Consider the following 20,045-nt stretch of genomic DNA (forward strand, 5'->3'; position numbering starts at 1 on the left):
CCTCCTCCTCCTGCATACAGCTGCCTTCCGCTTCTTGGGGCTACTTTTTATGAAGTTAGCAGCAGCTGGCCGGCCAGGTGGGGCTGGGGACCAGCACCTGGGATGAAGGGGTGTGGCTTGGCCCAACCCTATCTGGAACATGCTCTCTCCTCTCCCACAAGCGATTTCCTGTCTCTGAACAGGAAACACTCCACCAGCCCTCCCTTCAGGCTGATTATCCCCCGATGCATCACACCCTTGTTAGAGTTCACACACCACCAAACAGCCACGAAATCACCCAGCACCCACTGGGCTCGGCAAGGCATAGTGCTGGGGAGAGTCGGGACAGACACAGGCATCTCTCCCCACAGAGCCCTGCGAGACGGGCAGATACAGGACCGGTTCACACGGAACAATCGAGGAAGAGTCAGAGGGCCAAAGTGCGTGGTGGGGACAGAGTTCAGAAAACAGTGTGGGCTGCAGTAGCCAGAGAAACTCCAAGGAACAAGTGGGGACTTGAAGCTGGTCTTGTAGGATGAGTACAGTCCAACTGAGGAGAAGGAAGGGGATGTAATTGGAAGAGTGGGAGAAAGATAAATGGTGTGAAAAGCGGAGTGGAATCGATGTGTGCAGGGCGCAGTGAGGCTGGACTGAGGCAGATGGCCAGGGCCGGGAGGCCCGGAGGGGCCGGAGGGAGACACTGGCCAGGGCCGGGAGGCCCGGAGGGGCCGGAGGGAGACACTGGCCAGGGCCGGGAGGCCCGGAGGGGCCGGGGGGAGACACTGGCCAGGGCCGGGAGGCCCCGAGGAGCCGGAGGGAGACACTGGCCAGGGCCGGGAGGCCCGGAGGGGCCGGGGGGAGACACTGGCCAGGGCTGGGAGGCCCGGAGGGGCCGGGGGGAGACACTGGCCAGGGCCGGAGGGAGACACTGGGTGCTTCCACAAGCAGACAAGCTGGGGTTCCCATGGAAGTCAGCTGCAGACGGAAGGGAAGGAAAAGGCAGCCTTTAGGTGGAGAGTTGCTCATCTCACTTTGCACCTGTGGTCAGGTGAGCCAGTCCTCCAGGTCCTTGCATGCTGCGATTCAAGGAACCTGAAGCCACACGAGAAGCCTAGGCTGAGGGTGGGGGAGGTTTTCCGAATCTAGAAGAGGTGGGAAGACGGGCATCACCTGTCCGGGGGTGAAAACAGGCCTCAGCAAGTATCTGCACACTAGACTCAGCTCTCCAGTTCCCAACATCTAGCTACATCTTACACGCTAAGGTTTGAAAGGACCAGAAGGCCACTTCTAAATCCGAAATAAGGCATTGCTAATTTTAGGCATTTGCAGACATACCTCTTTTCTGGGCTTTTTAGGCATTCATAGAATTTTTGAGGTTGACTTTTGGACAGTCTAGCCGACTTTCCTCCAGGTCTGAAGCCCCCATCCCTTCGCTGCACAGGTACTCTGCACAGGGACCCGTCCACTTTCAGGGGAGCTTGAAACACAGCCTGGTCCTCCTTGGCTGAAGCAGCAGGAGCCCCCAGCCCCACAGCTCATTCTCCCCCGAACCCCGTCTCTGGATACTCCGGGCACAGTAACAGGCCACTTTGCTCCGGACCCCACTTAGGGCACAAAGCAGCAAAGCCAGGTTCCTTGGGGCTGGTGAGGGGAGTAAGAGTCCTGGTCTTTCCTCCGGCCTCAGCTCCTTGGGCTGTTACAACTTCTCGCCTGACGCTCACCGACTGTCCCTCTGCCCGGGGCAGCTCTTGGACTTCATGGCCCTGAGATCTTTCTCATCTTTCAAGTGAGAGCACCAAGTCCCACCTCTCTGGAAAACTGCCCGCCCTTTGGAACCCTCTGTACCCTACCAAGTCACAAGTGAGCACGATGCTGGCCACCATGCTCTCTGGTCTTGTCGGCTTTATCTTAGATCATGAGCTCCCTGGGGGGCTGGACACCACCCAGGACGTTTTTTTAGCCTTAGATGTACTGAGCATGAAAATCACCGCTGTGTGTCTTCCCAGAAGTGGAGCGAGGGACCCATGTCGTAAGGACGGGCCATGGTAGCGCCAAGGTGAGCGCAGGTCAAGTTCAGTCAGGCTACGCAGAGCTTGGGTTGGAAGTCAGTGAGGCAGTACTACCGAAAATGAAGGCTGTGAACCGGCAAAAGAACAACACTCCCTGTCTACGGCCCGAACAGCGGTTCACAAATTCTGGTGTGAAAAAGACTGGCCATTTCTGCACCTCTCTCATCCCACCAGATGGGATCAACAAGTCTGGAGCCCGGGAAGCTGCATTTTTAGCAAGCACCCCAAGTTTGTGATATGAACCTCAGACCACTCTGAAAAACATGCCCCACGAGACTACCTCTCAACATGGTCCCCCAAGGCCAGCAGCATCAGCATTACATGGGAACTTGTTAGAAATGCCACTTCTTGGTCTTACCCCCCGATCTACTGAACCAAAAACTCTAAAGAAAGACCCGGCAGCCTGTGATCTAACATGTCCTCCAAGTGATTCTGACACACGTTCCAGTTTATGAACCATTAGCCTAAGAAAAGGTACTTGCAAATCAGCAAAAAGGACAGCGTTCTTCTAGGTCCTATGGCCGAGTCCTCAGACCACACCCATCCCACCGATCCCCACCCCGGCTCTTGCTGAGGGAAGATGAGTGTGGTAGTGCACGGAGGAGGGCAGCAAGGGGCCCAGAACCAGAGAAGGAAAGCAGGGACTTCGACTTCTTCTTTCTTTATTGGACGCTTTGTAGATGTCACGCAGGTCTAAAAGTTACACTGTTAAATAATTATTTAAAAAACAATCAGGACTCAGGCCCTGATCCAGAGCTCCAAACCAGAAGCAGAAAGGAATGGGGGTGGTGGGCTGGGGGGTATTCCTCCAACATCACCAAAACCCAGAAAACCAGGATCCTAAGCTCCTTCACAAGCCAACCAGGGTGTGGACCCTTGGGCTGACCCTGGGGTGCCTCTGGCTGCATCGCCCAGGGTCAGGTACCAGCAAGGGACTGGCAGGAATAGCCAGCTGAGTCCAGACGTGGACAAAAGTAATTGGAAGGACAGGAAACGGACAGGTACTGTCCAGCTGTAGATAGGATCACAGAGTGCAGCTAAGGCAGGTGGGGACAGGGGAGGAGCTGGGGAGCAGTATTGCAGCAATGCAGGTGTGTGGCCCCAGGGGCTCGGCCCTGCCCGGCCAGGGCAGGGGCTCACACATTGTGGGTCCTCCTGGTAACCTGGGGCTCCTCGCCCACCAGCTTGGACTTGAGGTGCTCCTTGTAGGCCAGGATATCTCCAGGCCACTTGGTGATTGTCTGCTTCTCACAGACCCAGATTTCTTGTGCTACCTAGAAAGCAAACCCTAGACTTATAATCCTGGCCAGCGCTCTCCCCATCCCCACCCAGAAGACTGTTCCTGGGGAATCCAGGAATAAAACTCCACAACCTCCCCAAACCCCTTCACCAGCATCATATCCAACTCAGAGTTGGTTTTGCTACCTCTACGTTCTTGGGACGGCTTAACCCAAGGGTACTGTAACCAGCAGGTTTAAAGACTCCCCAGCCAGGACCTGCGTCCTCCTGATTTCCAGTTCCCTAGCAGGGCCTAGATCAGTCTGAAGGCTTCACTCTCAGCTCCACCCTTTCTTCCCCAAAGCTGCAGAGGAATGACCGGCAGCTTTTCCACCGAAGACTGGTGGTCGCCCTCTCTAATCAAAATCCTCCTTAGTGCAGTACTACTTCTAGGCTGGAGAACCTTGGGACAGTAGTACAAGCACCCTGTTCTCTACCCAACTCTCTCACTGATTCTGGCAACAATATCAAGTGGACTAACATCCCCAAATAGCTATTGAAGAAATGAAGTACTTCCGTTAAGGCTTTCTAAGTTTCCCAAAGAGCCATAAGATCTGGTCTAAACCACTAGTCTATGCCCTGAACCCTTTTCCAAAACCAATAAAAATGTGTTAAGTGCCCCCTCCTGTCACGACGATCTTCCATTTCCTATACGCCCCCACTAGGCCCCCACCCGAGCCAGGAACCTCACCTGCTGAATGAGTCTGAAATCATGGCTGACCAGCATCATACCACCCTCGAACTCATTGATGGCATCAGCCAGGGCATCGATGGTCTCAATATCCAGGTGATTGGTGGGCTCGTCCAAGAAGAGCATGTGGGGGTTCTGCCAGGCCAGCCAAGCCAGACACACTCGACACTTCTGCCCATCAGACAGGTTCCGGATCGGGCTCACCTGAATAGAACCATGGCATTTATATAAGTTGGTGTTATCCCCTCTAAACAGCACAACTCACCTCTTCTCCCCCCCACTCTGTTAACATCATTGCCATTTTATAAAAACTGGGGTCAGAAAGAGCCAAGGTCAGGCAGCAAGGTGGCGACACACCAGCAGTCCGTCAAGCCCGGCAGGAATGCACTGGAAGCCTGGCTCTCGCCGTCACCACGGCCATGCCTCTCTCAGCACTTACATCTGAATGATTCAGCCCTGGCCGGGTGGCTCAGCTGCTTGGGGCACTGTCCACACCCAACAAGGTGGCAGGTTTGATCCCCGGTCGGGGTGGGTGCAGGAGACAGCGATCTATGTTTCTCTCGCACATCAATGTCTCTCTCTCTCCCTCTCTCTCTAAAAATAAATAAATAGATCAATGAATCTTAATGATTCAGAGCAATCCAGTGGACCCTCAGTCCAGACCTGAACCCAGAAACTTGTTTTCTAGGTTTGATCCCCTCACCTTCAAGCACAACGGCTCACAGACCCAGGGGCGGGGGAATGTTCTGGCATGCTGTCCTCGCCCCTCCCTCATAAAAAGACCTAAATGCTCTACTGCAGCATTTTCAGCCAGTGTGCCACAGGACTCTTTAACACATGCAACACCAGGCTACTTAGGCAAAGGCACCAACCTCTTTTCTCTTAGATTGTCAAATAAAAAAATGACAACAGCTAACACAACAGCCGTCCAGTGTGAATAAATCAAAATTATACTTATTTTTTGTCAGATGGGCAGAAGTATATTTTCTGGCATGCTATAGGATTTTGGAAATTAGTTTATGTGTGCCATGAGGAAGTTTGAAAACCACTCCCTACTACATAAAAACTTCGGGCAAAGGACAGGGAACGGCGCTCTCTCAGGGGCCAGGGTCAGAGGAGGTGGCTCTGGGACAGCATCCAGACCTGGGTGGCCAGGACAGTGTCTCCTGACTACTCGGCCAGTCTCCCAGTTCTCTGGGGCTCTTCCCCCCACAGCCCCTCACTAACCTGCTGTTTTCCAGTGAGACCATACCGCCCAATGATCTTCCTCATTTCCTCCTTCTCCTTGATCTCTGGGTAGCACTTCATCATGTACTCCAAGGGCGAGAGGTCCAAGTCCAGCTGCTCTTGCAAATGCTACAGGAAAAAGAGGACCCACCCAGCTGTGTCCAGGAACCCTGCTGGGTTACTTGCTGATTAACTCACTACCTCTACCCAGGCTCCTGTTCAAGGAGAAGCAGGTAGGGGCTGACTTGGTCACATGCTGCCCAATTACCACCCCCCGGAGAGTTCCCCCACCTCCACCCCAAGCCTGTACCTGATGGTAACGCCCTATCTTGACATGAGAGTGTTTTCGGATCATCCCATCTGTGGGTAGTAGCTAGAAGAAAAAAAAAAGAGTAGTCAATGAAAAGACAAGCACACAAAAAAGGAAATCTGGCCAGAAGTGGACAGAGGCAGCGCAGGAAAACGCGTTATGTTCACAGTGAACACGACTCACACAACTTCGCACACAGAACCTGCAGCGCCACCTCAGACCGCCCCTCTGGCCCCTAAGAGATACCCAGGAACACACACTGCAGCAGACGCTCCCAGCACATCCCTGCAGTGGTGACAGCGTCCGCTACAGCATGCACTCTACTGTGCAGCAAAGGACTCGGGCACAGGCACCCACCACTTTTCTCAAATACAAACTATCTCTGAGTGCACAGAACACCGCTCTGAGACACAGCAAGTCCTCGCACACGCTCACACGCTCGCACGCTCTCCGGAAGTCCCGCCCTCTTCCGGAAGCCCCGCCCTCTTCTGGCACCACACCTCTCCAGTCAGCAGCTTCAGAAGAGTTGACTTCCCTGCTCCATTGGGCCCCACCAGAGCCACTCGGGTGTCAAGGTCGATACCAAACTCGAGATTGTTGTAGATGCAAGGCTGAGACGCGTGGGCGGATGACAGAGAGTGAGAGAGGTGGATATGAAGTCAGGGTACTGATCAATCTGGCCAGGAGAGAAACCCCACCGCGTCCCCAGTCACCGCCCCTGGAGGAGGTGGCAGCTCTCGTCACAGAGGCCAGCCCACTGCCCCCACCACAGGCCCAGCTGAGTCCTCTTTCCTGCCAATGATTACAAGGGGCCACTGAGTCCCTGGATGAGTGACCCCAGCTGCCACACCTGAAAATCCCCCACAGCCCAGAACAGGGGACTCTCCCAGCCAGCTGACGCTCACCTGGAAAAATGCACCCCAGCCTCCCAACCACACATGAGACTCACCCCATCTTTTGTATACTTGAAGCTCACATTCTGCACCATAATGACAGGTGGGGGGATCTTGCCACACGGTGGGAAATAAAATGACAGTGTCTAGGACGAGCACAGGGCATTTATCAGGTTAGGTCCTTTCTTAATCACCTCACTTTCGGCCACCTCACTCCACCCAATCGGACCCCACCTTGTCGCTCACGACCCTCTCTGTCAGTCCTGATGCCATCATTTTCTGTAGCGTCTTCTCCTTGCTCTGGGCCTGCCGGGCCAGCTTAGCACTGCCATGACCAAACCGAGCAATGTAGTTCTGAAAGAGACCAGAAAGAGGGCTTGGAGTATGGGCAGGTGGCCAACAACTCATCTTAAATGCAGGGTAAAAACTTATGTCACTTCCTGCCGACCTCCTCCAGCATCCCAAACTCTCCCGAAAGCCACATCCCAGTCCGTGGAGAACGTAAACTCCGCTCTACCACCGCCCTACCTTCATGTGCGCGATCTGATCCTGCTCCCAGTGGAACCTCTTCATCTGGTTCTCCTCCAGCTCCAGCCGTGTCTTCACGTACTGGTCATAATTACCCTGCGGGGAAACGCGCCAGCGAGAGGGCAACGTGAGCTTGGCTTTGGGTTCTCACCCAGGGCGTAGGGGATGCGGGGTGGCATGAGACTGGGCCCCGGCTATAAGACTGTGTAGAGGGAAAGACGAAGTACACTAAAAATGTGTACCCTGACTTGGAACGTGGGGCCTCTCAAATAGTGCCATTAGCTCAGCCAGAGCCAGGGCTCCAGCCAAACCCTCTCACTAGCCACACAGACACCCACAGCATCAGGAGCAGCCTGAAAACCACTCTCCGCTTCCAAGGAGCAGCCCCCATCACCTCCTACCCCTAGAGGCTGAAACTCCCCGTGGTTGACAAGAACTGCTCCCAGGAGGGAAGACATCAGACCCATCAGCTTTAGGACCTGGCAAACCCTGCACCACTGGACTGCCGTGGTTTCTATCTGCAATTACTGAACTCGACCTAAATACCCATCAAAAAGGGTCTCACAGATAAGGTACAGGACAGCCACACAACGAAATACCATACAGCCACTAAAATGAACGAGGTTGACTTATATATACTCATGTGAAAAGCAGTCCAAGATATAGTTTTATTTTTTTGTTAATCCTCACCCCAGGATCTTTTTCCATTGATTTTTAGAGAGAGGGTGGAAAGGGGGAGAAAGACAGAAACATCAATGTGAAACACACTGATCGGTTGCCTCCCCAACCCAGACATGTGCCCTGACCAGGAACCAAACCCGAGACCCTGCAGTCCATGAGCCGACGCTCTAACCAGTGAGCCACACCAGCCAGGGCAGATATAGTAAATTTTAAAAGCAATCTACCAGAGAGAATGATCATTAAGATCACAACTGTGATATGTATACAGGAGATACTCCACAAATGCCTGCAAGTACACAGGAAATTTCTAAAAGGCTATTTAAGAAGCTATTAGTACTCCCATGGCAAGTATAATTATGAATGATATGTTTCATTTGATATGTTTTTTGAAATAAAGACTACGAAACGACACAAAAGTAGGCTGTTGAGATCCCGACGCCCATTCTTTGTGGAAGGAGGGTACACGTGCGGTCAGGAAGCAGAGTTAAACAGCCACTCAGGAAGGCAGCGGGCAGCCAGGGTACCGTGAAAAGTCAACCTCTTTGCCACGAGGCAAACATATACTGTGTGCACAGGCTGCCAATCCACGGCTTGTGGCCTGAAAGCAGTAATGTTGGGACTGAAATAAGACAGGCTGCAGGATTCCTTGTCCACATCTTTCTACAGCAATAAAGGCTATATATAAAATGGCTACTAAGTCTGGTTTGTTTTTTTTTTGTCTTTTGTTTTTATAGGAGAACTCTGGTAAGCACAGGTTTCTATGGAGAAGCTGAGGCCCACTCACCGTATAATACTTCAGTTTCTTGTTGTGCATGTGAATGATGTTGGTACAGACACCATTCAGGAAGTCCTGGGAATGGGAGACGAGGACCAGGATGCGCTTAAAACTGCAAAACCAAAGAATGGGTCAGGGAGGGGCCTGTAACCAGAAGACAGTCCACAACAGGAAAGCTGAGAGCCAGGCCCAGAAAACCTTCCTCCTCTCTCATCCTTACACCCGAGCACCCGTTAGATTTACTGGCCAATCCCAGCTCTCAGCAAGCACCTAAGCTGCCAGTGTACCCTCTACCTGTAAGGACACTTTGATGCCTTTCAAAGTGTGGTGAGACCATCTGAGTTTCCCCCACCTTCTCATTTTCCTCCAGTTTTTAATTTTCAGTAGAATGGAGCAAGGACAGTAGTAACAGCAATGGTAAAAAAAAAAAAAGTGCCCTGTGCACAAACCCACCCGTAAATGCATCTACACTGTGGGTGAGAAGAACTGAACAGACACAGTCAAAACCACCACACTCCTCTTTTTGGAAGAAGGTACCAAGTCACTGCAGAGACCGCGGAAACTCTTAGAGTTGGTTCGACACCCTAGTTATTCAGCCCTTTAGCCAGAGGGACCATTGCCATATCGGCTATTTCTCCTTTGTCACTACATCATGATCTTAGATGAGAGTTCCCCTTTCTATGTTGTCTATAAATACAGTTAAAGAAATAGCCTTTAATAAAAACAAACAACCACCTACACGTTTTAGACTAAAGAAGAACAAGCAAAGCTGAGGGCCAGCCCTAACAGTGCTTACCCCTCTGTCACCGGCCTTCACTGTGGCCTCACTTCAGTTCATTTGCTCACTGCTCTAGTGTCAGTGGGGTCTCTGTCATCCATTTCCTCTGGACTCTGCTCAACTCCCCCTCAGCACCTGCGCACTCCCAACCCCCAGCCCTGGCCGCTTACGTCTTTAGTTCCTCTTCTAACCACACGCAGGCATCGAGGTCCAGGTGGTTGGTGGGCTCGTCCAAGAGCAGCATGAAGGGCCGAATGAAGAGGGCTCTGAAGGGGGGAAAGGACGGAGCACCTCAGCCTGCGGGCGCTGCACACACGGGGCTGCCTTGCCTGCTGCCTGCAGTTCTGGTCAGGCCTGGCCTGAGTCCTGAACCAATTCTGGGTTCTAGACTTCAATGCAAAGGAGAATCAGGACAGAAGCCAGAGTTGAAGAGCAGAGACTAAAGGGCAGAAAATGGGGCTGAGAAGCAGAGGGGTGACATGCTTTGGAGATGAGGCTGTAAAAGTCCTTATGAATCTGCAAGTCTTTTACACTGCGGTTGGTAACCACCAGGAAGAAAAAAGGATACAGAGGAAATAAATCGCTATAGCAAAGTATTCAGGTTAGACCTATCCAGCAAGGAGCCCAGAGAATGTTCTTAGATGGAATCTCAAGATAGGAGAAGCAAGGGGATAGCTCTGGTGCTCACACTTGTGGACATTTTTAGAAATAAGATTTCTGGACACCAAACTCCAGCATTCTGCCCAGCCTATGTGGCTCACTGGACTGAGCGCTGTCCCATAAACTGAGAGATTCTGGTTCGGGCACATGCCCAGGTTGCAGGCTCGATCCCCAGTAGGGAGTGTGTAGGAGGCAGTCAAATGATGTTTCTCTCTCACATCAATGTTTTTATCTCTCCCTTCCTCTCTCCCTAAAAAAATCAATAAAAACGTATTAAACAAAACAAAAACAAACTCCAGCATTCTGACTGCGTCGATCTGAAAGACAGGCTAGGACATCTGTATTTCTAAAAGCTCTCCAGGCAAACCTGAGGTGGCTGACCCTCCCAGCACAGGGAGTCCCTGCACTCGTGTTCAAAGGCACACAGGCAGCCTTGCTGAAGCAGTGTATCAAAGCTCCCCAATGCAGCTGGCAGAGAACAACGGGCTAAGGAGCCACCTACTTAACCAGGGACTTTCTGGGGGGATTGGTGGAGGAATACTGGTTATGAAACTTGGTGAAGGGATTAACCAAAGGAAAATAAAACTCATAGACACAGACAACAGGGTGGTGATTACCAGAGAGAAAGGAGGGGGGGGGGGGCAAAAGAGGATAAAAGGGTAATAAATACATAAAATTCGAAAGAAAGAAAAAAAGAAACTCAAACCAGGTCCAGGTCACAAGAGGGTGAGAAGAACAGGTATCTTAACAGCTATCTAACATTTTCTCCTTATAGAGAACAAATGAGAAACACTGAAGCACCAAAAAGGATGAGGGGAGTCAGGAGGAAAAAAACAGACCTACTCCACCATTACCTAGAGCTGGTCCCAGGATTCCTACACACTGCCAGAAACCCGACGGCAACCATTTCAGCCAGGGGCCCAGTCTAGCCCACACCCACCAACCCTCCATGCTGTCGATGTCTGCCTCCTGTCTGGCACTTACTGACCACTGAACACTCTACTAGAGTGAGCTTTCAACGCTGAGAAAGAGGGGGAGCGACAGAGCGCAGAGGAGGAGAAGGGACTTACCTGGCAAGGGCAACCCTCATCCGCCAGCCTCCACTGAAGTCTTTTAGTTTCTTGCGCTGCATGGCAGGTGTGAAACCCAGTCCGTGCAAGATCCGCGAGGCCCTCATCTCCGCCTTGTCAGCATCCAGCTCCTCCAGCCGCTCGTAGAGCTCCATGAGCTTCTCACACTCCGCTGTGGGTGGTGCACAGCCGTGAGGCTCCGGGCCCTTCCCGGCAGGAAGCCGCCTCTCCCCACCCCCAGGCCTGGAGCCCTACCATCCTCATGAGCTAGCCGCTCAGCCTCCCTCTCCAGCATGGCCCGCTCTGTGTCGACTTCCATCACACACTGCAAGGGTGTCTTGTCACTAGGGGGCATCTCCCGAGTCAGGTGGTAGATATCGATGTGCTCAGGGATGGGCACTTCACGTTTCCCGATGGCAGAGAGCAGCATGGACTTTCCTGAGCGGGACAGGCAGAGAACGGGAAGGGGACACTCAGCATGGTTTTGCCTGTCATTCCCCCACACCGGTGCCTCCGCTCCAGCCAGGCCACAACCTCACCATTTTTTTTAAGTACCTTCCTTCCTTCCTGTCATTCACTCAAGTCCCCAACCCCATTCTTAGGACACCTTTCCTCCAATTTCTTCCAAGTCTTGTCTCACCCCTCCTGAGAAGTCTGCTCATCTACAATGGCCTCACACCGCCACCCCACCGCTCCCGCCCACTCTCCAGCACCTACTGTCTGTAACTACTCATGTGGTACTTACCACATGCTGCTCTGTATCGCTAGCTCCTTCCCCCTGCGCTCATCTGCTCTCCCACCCACACTGTAAACTTGCTTGTACGTAGTTGGTGCCAGGTAAACACTTGCTGAGTGAAGATGAGCCAAGGAGAGATACCCCCCGCCACGCCTTCCAGGGGCCTCACCTATTCCATTTAAGCCGATGAGGCCGTAACGACGGCCTGAGTTTAATTCCAGTTTGGTGTCACTGAGCAGCTCTTGCCCATGAAAGGTGAGGGAGAGGTTGATAATGTGGACGTCAGTACTGTTGGGGTGAGAGGCAAGGACACCAGTGACAGCTCGAGCAGCAGCTTTCTTCATCTCAAAGTCCTCTAGCTCCTTGGTCAGCAAATCCACCTCTGAGAACAGGAAAGAAAAACAGTTTGGAAACAGACTAAGCTCTCAAACAAAAAGGCATATATCCTAGTGCCTGGATAGCTCTACTGGTAGAGCATCAGACTTTTTCTTTTTTTTTTCTTTATTGATTTGAGAGAGAGAGGGAGACAGATAGAAACATTGATGAGAGAGAACATCAACTGGCCGCCTCCTACATGCCCCCCACTGGGGATTTGACCCACAACCCGCACATGTGCCCTGACTGGGAACTGAACTGGCGACCTCTTGGTGCATGGGTCAATGCTTAACCACTGAGCCACACCGGCTGGGCAGGCATCAGACTTTTAACCTGAGGGTCCGAGTTTCAAGGCCTTGATCACACATTTCATCCAGAAAGTGGCCCCAGAGCTGATGATAGTGCTTACCATGGTTCCTGAGGGCCTAGAGGGGACCCCAACTTTCTACTTTAAAGATCACAAGTCAGCCTGCTTGTTCACTCCCACCATTCTTAACTTCTCCCTCCACTACTCTGGCCAGGAATAAAACCCCCCAGAGCCTGATTTTAATGCACCAGCTTTCTGCCATAATTCTTATTTTGGAGACAATTCTTACCACTCAACTCTCTACTCTCTCATTTTTAACTCCTCCTTTTCTGAACTCCTACCTGCCTGTCATAACATGCATCAGTAATTCTCCTCTGCTCTTCAAACATTTACTTAATATCTCTATCTGCAAAGCTAGACAAACACATGTATTATCCAAGACATGGCCTCTGCCAAGACCAAACGATTTAGATAGAAAAAACGAAAACAGAAGGTAATACATAAAAAGGTAACAGTATAAGGAAGAACAGGGGTGTAGTAAATGGAAATACTGAGGTCAGGTTTGACTGGGAAAGGCTTTGAGAAAAATGTCAAATGTAACTAGCACCAAAATTGGAAAAGAACTGAGTGTGTAAAAGGACAGAACAGTGGTGACTATTCAAGGGATAACAACAGTGTGGATGGAGATGGCCTGTTTCGAGAGTCTTCGGGGGCAAGGAAGAAGGCTGGGAATAGGCTGCCAAGGGCCTGGAATATTCTTTATCACATGCTGCCAGGTGTCCCCACCCAGGCAGTCAGCTATGAGAGGGCAGACTGTGTTTATGGTACCTCTGTCCAGCACTGGAGAAGTGCTCACTCAATATTTCCCCAACTATAAATGAACAGAAATGTATCTCTTTCCCAAGGAAAACCTGTCAAACAATTGATAAGTTTCTTAATGGTATAGTCACTACCCCTGGGAGGACAAGGGTATAATGCGGCAAAGAGCCAGGCACACTGACCACCAGGCGTGGGAATAGAAACAGAGAGAGGGGCAGGGAGCTGACCTCCTCCTCAGTCTAGCAGACAGAGCAACCAGGCGGCACGGCTCTCCCATTGGCTTGCCACCCGGTATGTGAGAACCCTGTACTGTTTCCTTGAACAGTAACAAGATGCCACAAGCTCCAATTCTATTGTCTTGGGTCAGGAGAAGGTCTGCAGCACCAGATACAGCATCCAGTGCCCCCAGCATCAGCATCCTGACCCCGGCTGGGGCATGCCACGTCCGGTAGGTTGTAGGAACCATTCAGGAACCCACCTCTCCCTCAATTCACCTGTGGTCTCTTGGCCATTGACCTCCTCACTTCTCTCCTCTGCCACCTGTGGTTCTGTGACAGCATCTCCGTTTTCTTCATGTCCCTTTCTGGGCCGTTGTCGGGCTTTGGCAGCTTCCTTCTTTTTAGCTGCCTTCTTCTTGGCCAGGTCGGAGGGCATGGTGACGGACCACAGGGATAGGTTACTGTTCTTTCAAGGACCCTAAAGGAAGGCAAACACCCCAAAGGCCTAAACTTAGGGAGAGTGCCCGGGCCCTGCTCCATCCCTCTCGGGAATTTTTCCTATCAAGCCTCCGAAACCCAGCTCCGCCCCTGCCTGGTCGCTTCCCAACTTTGTCAGAGTCTCTCGAGCTCCTGCGGAGGCTCGGCCGCGCTTCTGATCTTAACATCTCTTCCCTCGGGCTGCGTCCACCAATCCCCACGGCCTGCCTCGCTCTGGAAACGCTCCTCCTTTCAAGGCTGCCAGATAGGGACCGGGTTCTGCCCCTCGGCAGAGGGCAGAGGTGCCGTCTCCGGTTACCCCGCAACTTGGCGCTCCGCGCTCCTGCCGCCCGCCTCGCTTTGCCGGGCTGCCTCCTCCCGTCCGCCTCGGGCCTCCTCTCCGTCGTCCGCCTCCACGCAACCGAGCCGTCGGCCCCCGCTCCTTCCCGGGACGCACTCGTCCTCCCCCACCCCGGTGAGTCCCCTCAGGGTCTCCTCGCACGCCACCCCCCCGAGCGGACCCCAACCCCCGCCCGCCAGCTTCTCCCCCGGGGCCTTTTCCTCCCCCTCGAAGACTCCTCCATCCATCCCGACCCCGTCCCTCCTCCCTCTTCTCATCCTCCTTCCCCCTCACTGGCCGGCACCCTCCCCCCAGCGCCCCTTCCCCCAACTCACTGGGCCTCGCCGCTCGGCCTCTGTCGCAACAGAGCTGCTCCTGGGGCTCCTCCGCGTGCGGCCGGCTCACCAGCCAATCACGGGCCCGCGCGGCTCTCGGCGCGCCGCCGCTCAGACTCCTGGGAAGTGTCGTTCTCCAGTCGCAGCGGCCGAGGCTGAGAACGCTCCTCGAGAACTACCGTGCATCCCAGGGGGCCTAGCGCGCGCCTGACGTCATCATGATGCGCGCGGCCGGGGGCGGGGGGATTCGAGTACCAGAGCCCTCTGCCTGCCGAAGCGCTTCGGGCGCTGGAAACTGCAAATCCCAGATTGCTCCTCGGGTATGTGGGCTGGGTCTTCCAGGCTTCCCCCCGCCTCTCGAAAAATCGGTTGAGTTTTGTGGAGATGCCGAGTTTATCTCGAGCCTCCCTCCAGGCTTAGGCGGCGGGGCGGGCGACTACACTTCCCAGGCTGCAGCAGGCGGGACGAAACAATGGGCCGGGGAGAGGAGGGAGGTGGAGGGAGGAGGAGGCAGAGCGAGGCGGTGGCGGAGAACAGGAAGAATCCCTGCGTGAGAGAAAGGCGTCCTCGTTTCTTGAAACCGAGATTTCAGAGGCTAATCCAGTGTTAACCAAACTTTTAGAAGATGCCGGTCGTTGTTACTAAACCTTGGCCGCGCAGCCCACCCACTCCAGAATTGTTAGGTTTCCGACAAAACCATTCCAAGTTTGGTTGGGAAGAACCCCGAAGTGAAAAACAAGACCCCTTTTCCGAGTGTGCCTTTAGCATCAGTTAGCCATGTGACCTTGCTCGTTATTTTCCCTTTGAGCCTCGCTGTTTAAAATCTCTCCCAGACTTCTCACTGCCCACGCTGTAAATCCCAAATTGGTAGCCTCAGATGCAAGGCACGCTCTTTGAGATCCCTGCTAATTCCCACACGTCCCTGACCGTCAGTGACACAGCTGGAGGGAAGCAAAAGAAGCTGTCACTCCCCCTGAAGCTTTTAAAAAATGAACTCATTGCCCTGACTGGTTTGGCGCAGCGGTTGGAGCATCCGCCTGCGGACCAGAGAGTCCCGGGTTTGGTTCCCGCTAGGGGCACGTACTAAATAAACAAACAAACAAACAAACAAACAAACTCACTGCCTTGCCAGTGTGTACAGTGGTTAGAGCGTCTCCCCCTGCCGCACCCATGGAAGGGTCTGGGGTTTGATTGCAGGTCATGGGCACATACCTGGGTTGCAGATTCAATCCCAGGCCTGTCAGGGTGCATGCAGGAGACAGCCAATCCATGTGTCTCTCTCACATCAATGTTTCTCCACCCCCACCCCTACCGCCTCCCTTCCACTCTCTAAAAATCAATGGAAAAAATATCCTTGGGTGACGATTAACAAAACACACACACACACACACACACACAAACTCACTCATCCACCCATATAGAACTAGTTTTCTTCCTCAAACTTAATGCAATATAATCTAACTACTCATATTTCAGATAATCCGTCTATTTCATGCCTTTGAAAGTAACTTTTTCTAGAATACCCTCCACCAATTAAGTGTCCACTGTATGTTAGAGCTAGATGCTAGAGTTGCAATGATGACAGGTCATTCCCTAACCTCAGGAAGCTCACAGTTAAGAAGGAACATGAGCCCTGGCCAGTTTGCTCAGTGGTTAGAGCATCGGCCCATGGACCAAAGAGTTGAGGGTTCGATTCCCGTCATGTACCTTGGTTGCGGTTCAGTCCCTGGCCCTGGTCGGGGTCTTGTGGGAGGCAACCAATTGATGTGTCTCTCACACATCGATGTTTTTCTCTTTCTCTCTCTGAAGATAAATGAAAAAGGATCCTTGGGTGAGGATTAAAAAAAAAAAAAAAAAGCCCATGGCATTTAGGTGGTAAGTGCCTTAAAAGAAGTGACTTAGGCATGTGGCTGGAGTTCCTGGGTGAGGACCTCAGTTGATACAGCATAACCAGGAGCATGAATTCGGGGAGCAAACTGCCTTCATTCAAACCCCGGTGCTACCATTTACAGCATGTGACCTTGGGCAAAATACATACTCTCCTGTATAAAATGGGAATGATGATAGTACTTACTGCGTATGGTTGTTTGAAAGATTAGAGTTTAATTGTTGTTAATTGGCTAATTATTACTTAGCCAGAGTTCTGCTGGGCTACCTTGCTTTTTCTGCTACTGGTAAAATCCTTGTCTAAGTACATACTAGCCCTGGCTGGTATGGCTCAGCGATTACAGCATCAGCCCACGGACCACAGAGTCCCGGGTTCGGTTCCTGCTAAGGGCATGTACCTTGTTTGCAGTTTGTCCCAGGCCCCGGTTGAGGTTGTGTGGGTGGCAACCACTCAATGTCTCTCTTTCACATTGATGTTTCTCTCTCTCTCTCTTCCTCTCTCCCTCCTACTCTATCTGAAGATAAATACAAAAAAATGTCGAGTGAGGATTAAAAAAAATTTTATAAGTATGCACTAAATATTTCCTTAATACATTTAACAAATAGTAAGCATCTATTCTGAGCAGAAGCATTGTTTTAGGTAAAAAAATATAGACAGTAGTTGACTGCAAAGCCTTCCTTTATGAAGCAGAGAAGTTATATATGGGGTGGATCACATAAAATTACTCTTCCAAGCACCTGTCTACAATATGCCTCCCTCTCCCAGCCTCATTAAAATGCATGGTTACAGGTTATGGAGAACTAACATTTATTATGCTCTTTCATTTATGCAATTCCATTTCATCTCTCCAACAAACCCTGAGGTAGGTATTATTACCATTTTACAGATTGGAAATAAGGCACAGAGCTGTTAATAAAAGAACACTGCTAGTAGGAGACAGTAGCAGGAGTTGAGGCTGGACTTTTCTGGTTCTAGAACTCCAGCTCTGTAAAATGGCTCAGGATAGCAAGAGAAAGACTAGGACCAGTTACTTCTCTGAAGCCACCTAACTGTAGAGCAGCCAGTCACGTCCAGATTCCCCATGAATCCCCAGTTGCTACACAGTCTTCCCTCAGCACAGGAAGAGTTGGCCACTTAGAAGTTCTGCCATTCCCACCCAGGGTTTAGATATCTTGTAGGGAATAGATCTGAGGATAAGGAGAGAAGAAAGGGGGAAGTGGGGGGGGGGGGTAGAGTAGAAGAAAGACTGACTAAATATGAAAAAGCACAGAAGGTCTGTGCTGAAAACAAAAACATTTGGTCTGGGCTCATTTAAATATGAATAAACTGATACCCAAGGAAGGAAATGTCTTATCCAGAATTACCTAGAAACTTCATAAGTGAGAAAGGTCTGGGACTGTGCTGTTCAGTGTGGTAGCCTCTGGCCACATGTGGCCATGGAGCATCTGAAATATGCTTAGTCTGGATTGAGGTAAACTGCAAGTGTCAAGTACCTGTCCAATGTCAAAGACTGCAAATGGGGGGAAAATGTAAAATACCTCAATTTTTTGTATTGATTACATGTTGGTATAATATTTTGGTATATTTATTACTATAATAAAATATATACCAGAAAAAAATATAATTACATATATGGCTCACATTTGTGACTCACATTATATTTCTATTGGACAATGCAGACCTATTATCTTCCCACCTCCAGATGAGTGTCCCTACTCTGCTTCCTAGAGTCTCTTCTAACAAATCATTTACCACCTTTTATGTGCCAGTGGCTGAGAGGAGATCAAGTTGTGGTCCAACTGAGCATAAGATCAAAACACAGCAAAGGCCCTGGCTGGTTTGGCTCAGCGGTTAGAGCATCGGCCTGCAGTCCAGAGAGATCCGGGTTTGGTTCCCGCTAAGGGCACGTACGTCGGTTGCAGTTTGTCCCTGGCCCTGGTCGGTCGTGCGGGTGGCAGCCACTCGATGTGTCCCTTTCACATCGATGTTTCTCTCTCTCTCTCCCCCTCCCACTCTACCTAAAAACAAAAAATGGAAAAATGTCCTCCGGTGAGGATAAAAAAATAAAAATAAAAAAAACAAACAGCAAAGGATAATAGTGCTGGTGAGTTCTATTTTATATGCTGCCTGGAATGATGGTTCTTAACTCTATCAGCTCCAGTGTTCCCTTTTAATAGCAAACATTTTTTTATGACACCCCCTTTACTGTTTTGAGATAAAGTTCATAGATGATATAACCTAACTATACACATAAATTTCAAAAAAGTGTAGTGTCTTAACCCTAACAGGAGAAAGAAAAACTTTCTAATAAAATGATGCTATTTCAGTATGTTAGAAAACATAATTAGATGCGTTTATCTATATGTAAGGTCACCTTGAATATGACAGTACAAATGAGTGACATTCCTGTCCATGAGAGTAACTCAGTAAATTTCTGAACAAAGCAAAATACAATCTTCTTCCTTTTGCATGATAATGAAATTCCTTGAAAACTCAGCACAGCCCTGGCCAGTTTGGCTCAGTGGTTAGAGTGTCGGCCTGTGGTCCAGAGACCCGGGTTCGGTTCCCGCTAGGGGCGCGTACCTCGGCTGCAGTTTGTCCCCAGCCCTGGTTGGTCATGCGGGTGGCAGCCACTCGATGTGTCCCTTTTACGTTGATATTTCCCTCTCTCTCCCTCCCAGTCTATCTGAACAAAAAATGGAAAGGTGTCCTCGGGTGAGGATAAAAAAAAAACACACAAAAAAACTCAGCACATAATACAACCCTGCAAAATTACTTCATCTTTACCTATGGACCACAGTCTCAAGGATCAATGATTATGACTGTTTTCACTTACATGAATGACCAGTAGGATTTGAAAGCCCTGTGGGACAGACCATTCTTTCTCGTGTGACACTAGCTTACAACGTGCATGACATCTAACATTCTTGGCTCCTCCTCTCAAACATTGGCAACAAACTTGCCCGTGCACACTTCCAAATAACCCCTTGGGGATGTGTGGTCCTGGCTGGGAACCGGCTATGGCTGTCAGAAGGCCCTACCTGCCCCCACGCCTCTCCTGGGCTGCTTTCCCCTCTCCCCAGGCCTTAGCTGCCCTGGCCTTCCCAGGTCTTCTCTAAGCCAATCTCTTTCCTCTTTCTGGGCCTTCTGGGCTCTGCTTTTTACCTGGAAAACGCACATTTTGTTTGGGTAACTTAGGGAAACTGGATTCTCAGCATTCCCAAATTCTGTCTAATTCTTCCTGTCGTATTTTTCCACCGGACCGTACATTTCTGCAACGGTACTCACGACAGTCTGGGATTTCCACCTAAGCTTATATTTTGCTGGTCAGTGGGAACTGAACGCCTGTCACAGTCAACGATCAGCTCCGGGAGGGCCGGGACCACGCCCCCCGCGTCCAGTCCTGGTTTACTCAGTACCCACCACCACCTTGGTGGGCAACAGCAAACAGTTCTGACATCTCTGAGTGGTTGATGGGGTTCGGAGCCCATTGGGAGCTTAGGCGGCTGAAGCGTGATCATTGAGGGGGAAGGCGTCTTTCCCCAGGGTCGATGGGAGTTGACACTGAAGATGTGTGGCACGTCCGGGGCCACTTGGAATAGCGTCTGTGG

General features: G+C 51.2%; 1 protein-coding gene across 1 annotated transcript; it reads right to left on the bottom strand.

Moving 5' to 3' along the window:
- Positions 1-2,690: 2,690 nt before the first annotated feature.
- On the bottom strand, positions 2,691-14,606 carry LOC118619914 (ATP-binding cassette sub-family F member 2). The gene is made up of 15 exons (XM_036246760.1): positions 14,547-14,606; positions 13,671-13,872; positions 11,845-12,057; positions 11,195-11,377; positions 10,940-11,111; positions 9,380-9,475; positions 8,441-8,543; positions 6,976-7,071; positions 6,682-6,801; positions 6,504-6,593; positions 6,055-6,165; positions 5,555-5,617; positions 5,245-5,373; positions 4,018-4,221; positions 2,691-3,322 (listed from the first exon to the last, which is right to left on the bottom strand). Exons 2-15 carry the CDS (start codon positions 13,828-13,830, stop codon positions 3,185-3,187), a joined length of 1,878 nt encoding a protein of 625 aa, XP_036102653.1. The 5' UTR covers positions 13,831-13,872; positions 14,547-14,606; the 3' UTR covers positions 2,691-3,184.
- Between the last annotated feature and the right edge of the window lie 5,439 nt (positions 14,607-20,045).

The sequence above is a fragment of the Molossus molossus genome, unplaced genomic scaffold, assembly GCF_014108415.1.
Source record: "Molossus molossus isolate mMolMol1 unplaced genomic scaffold, mMolMol1.p scaffold_m16_p_7, whole genome shotgun sequence".
NCBI classification, from domain to species: Eukaryota; Metazoa; Chordata; class Mammalia; order Chiroptera; family Molossidae; genus Molossus; species Molossus molossus.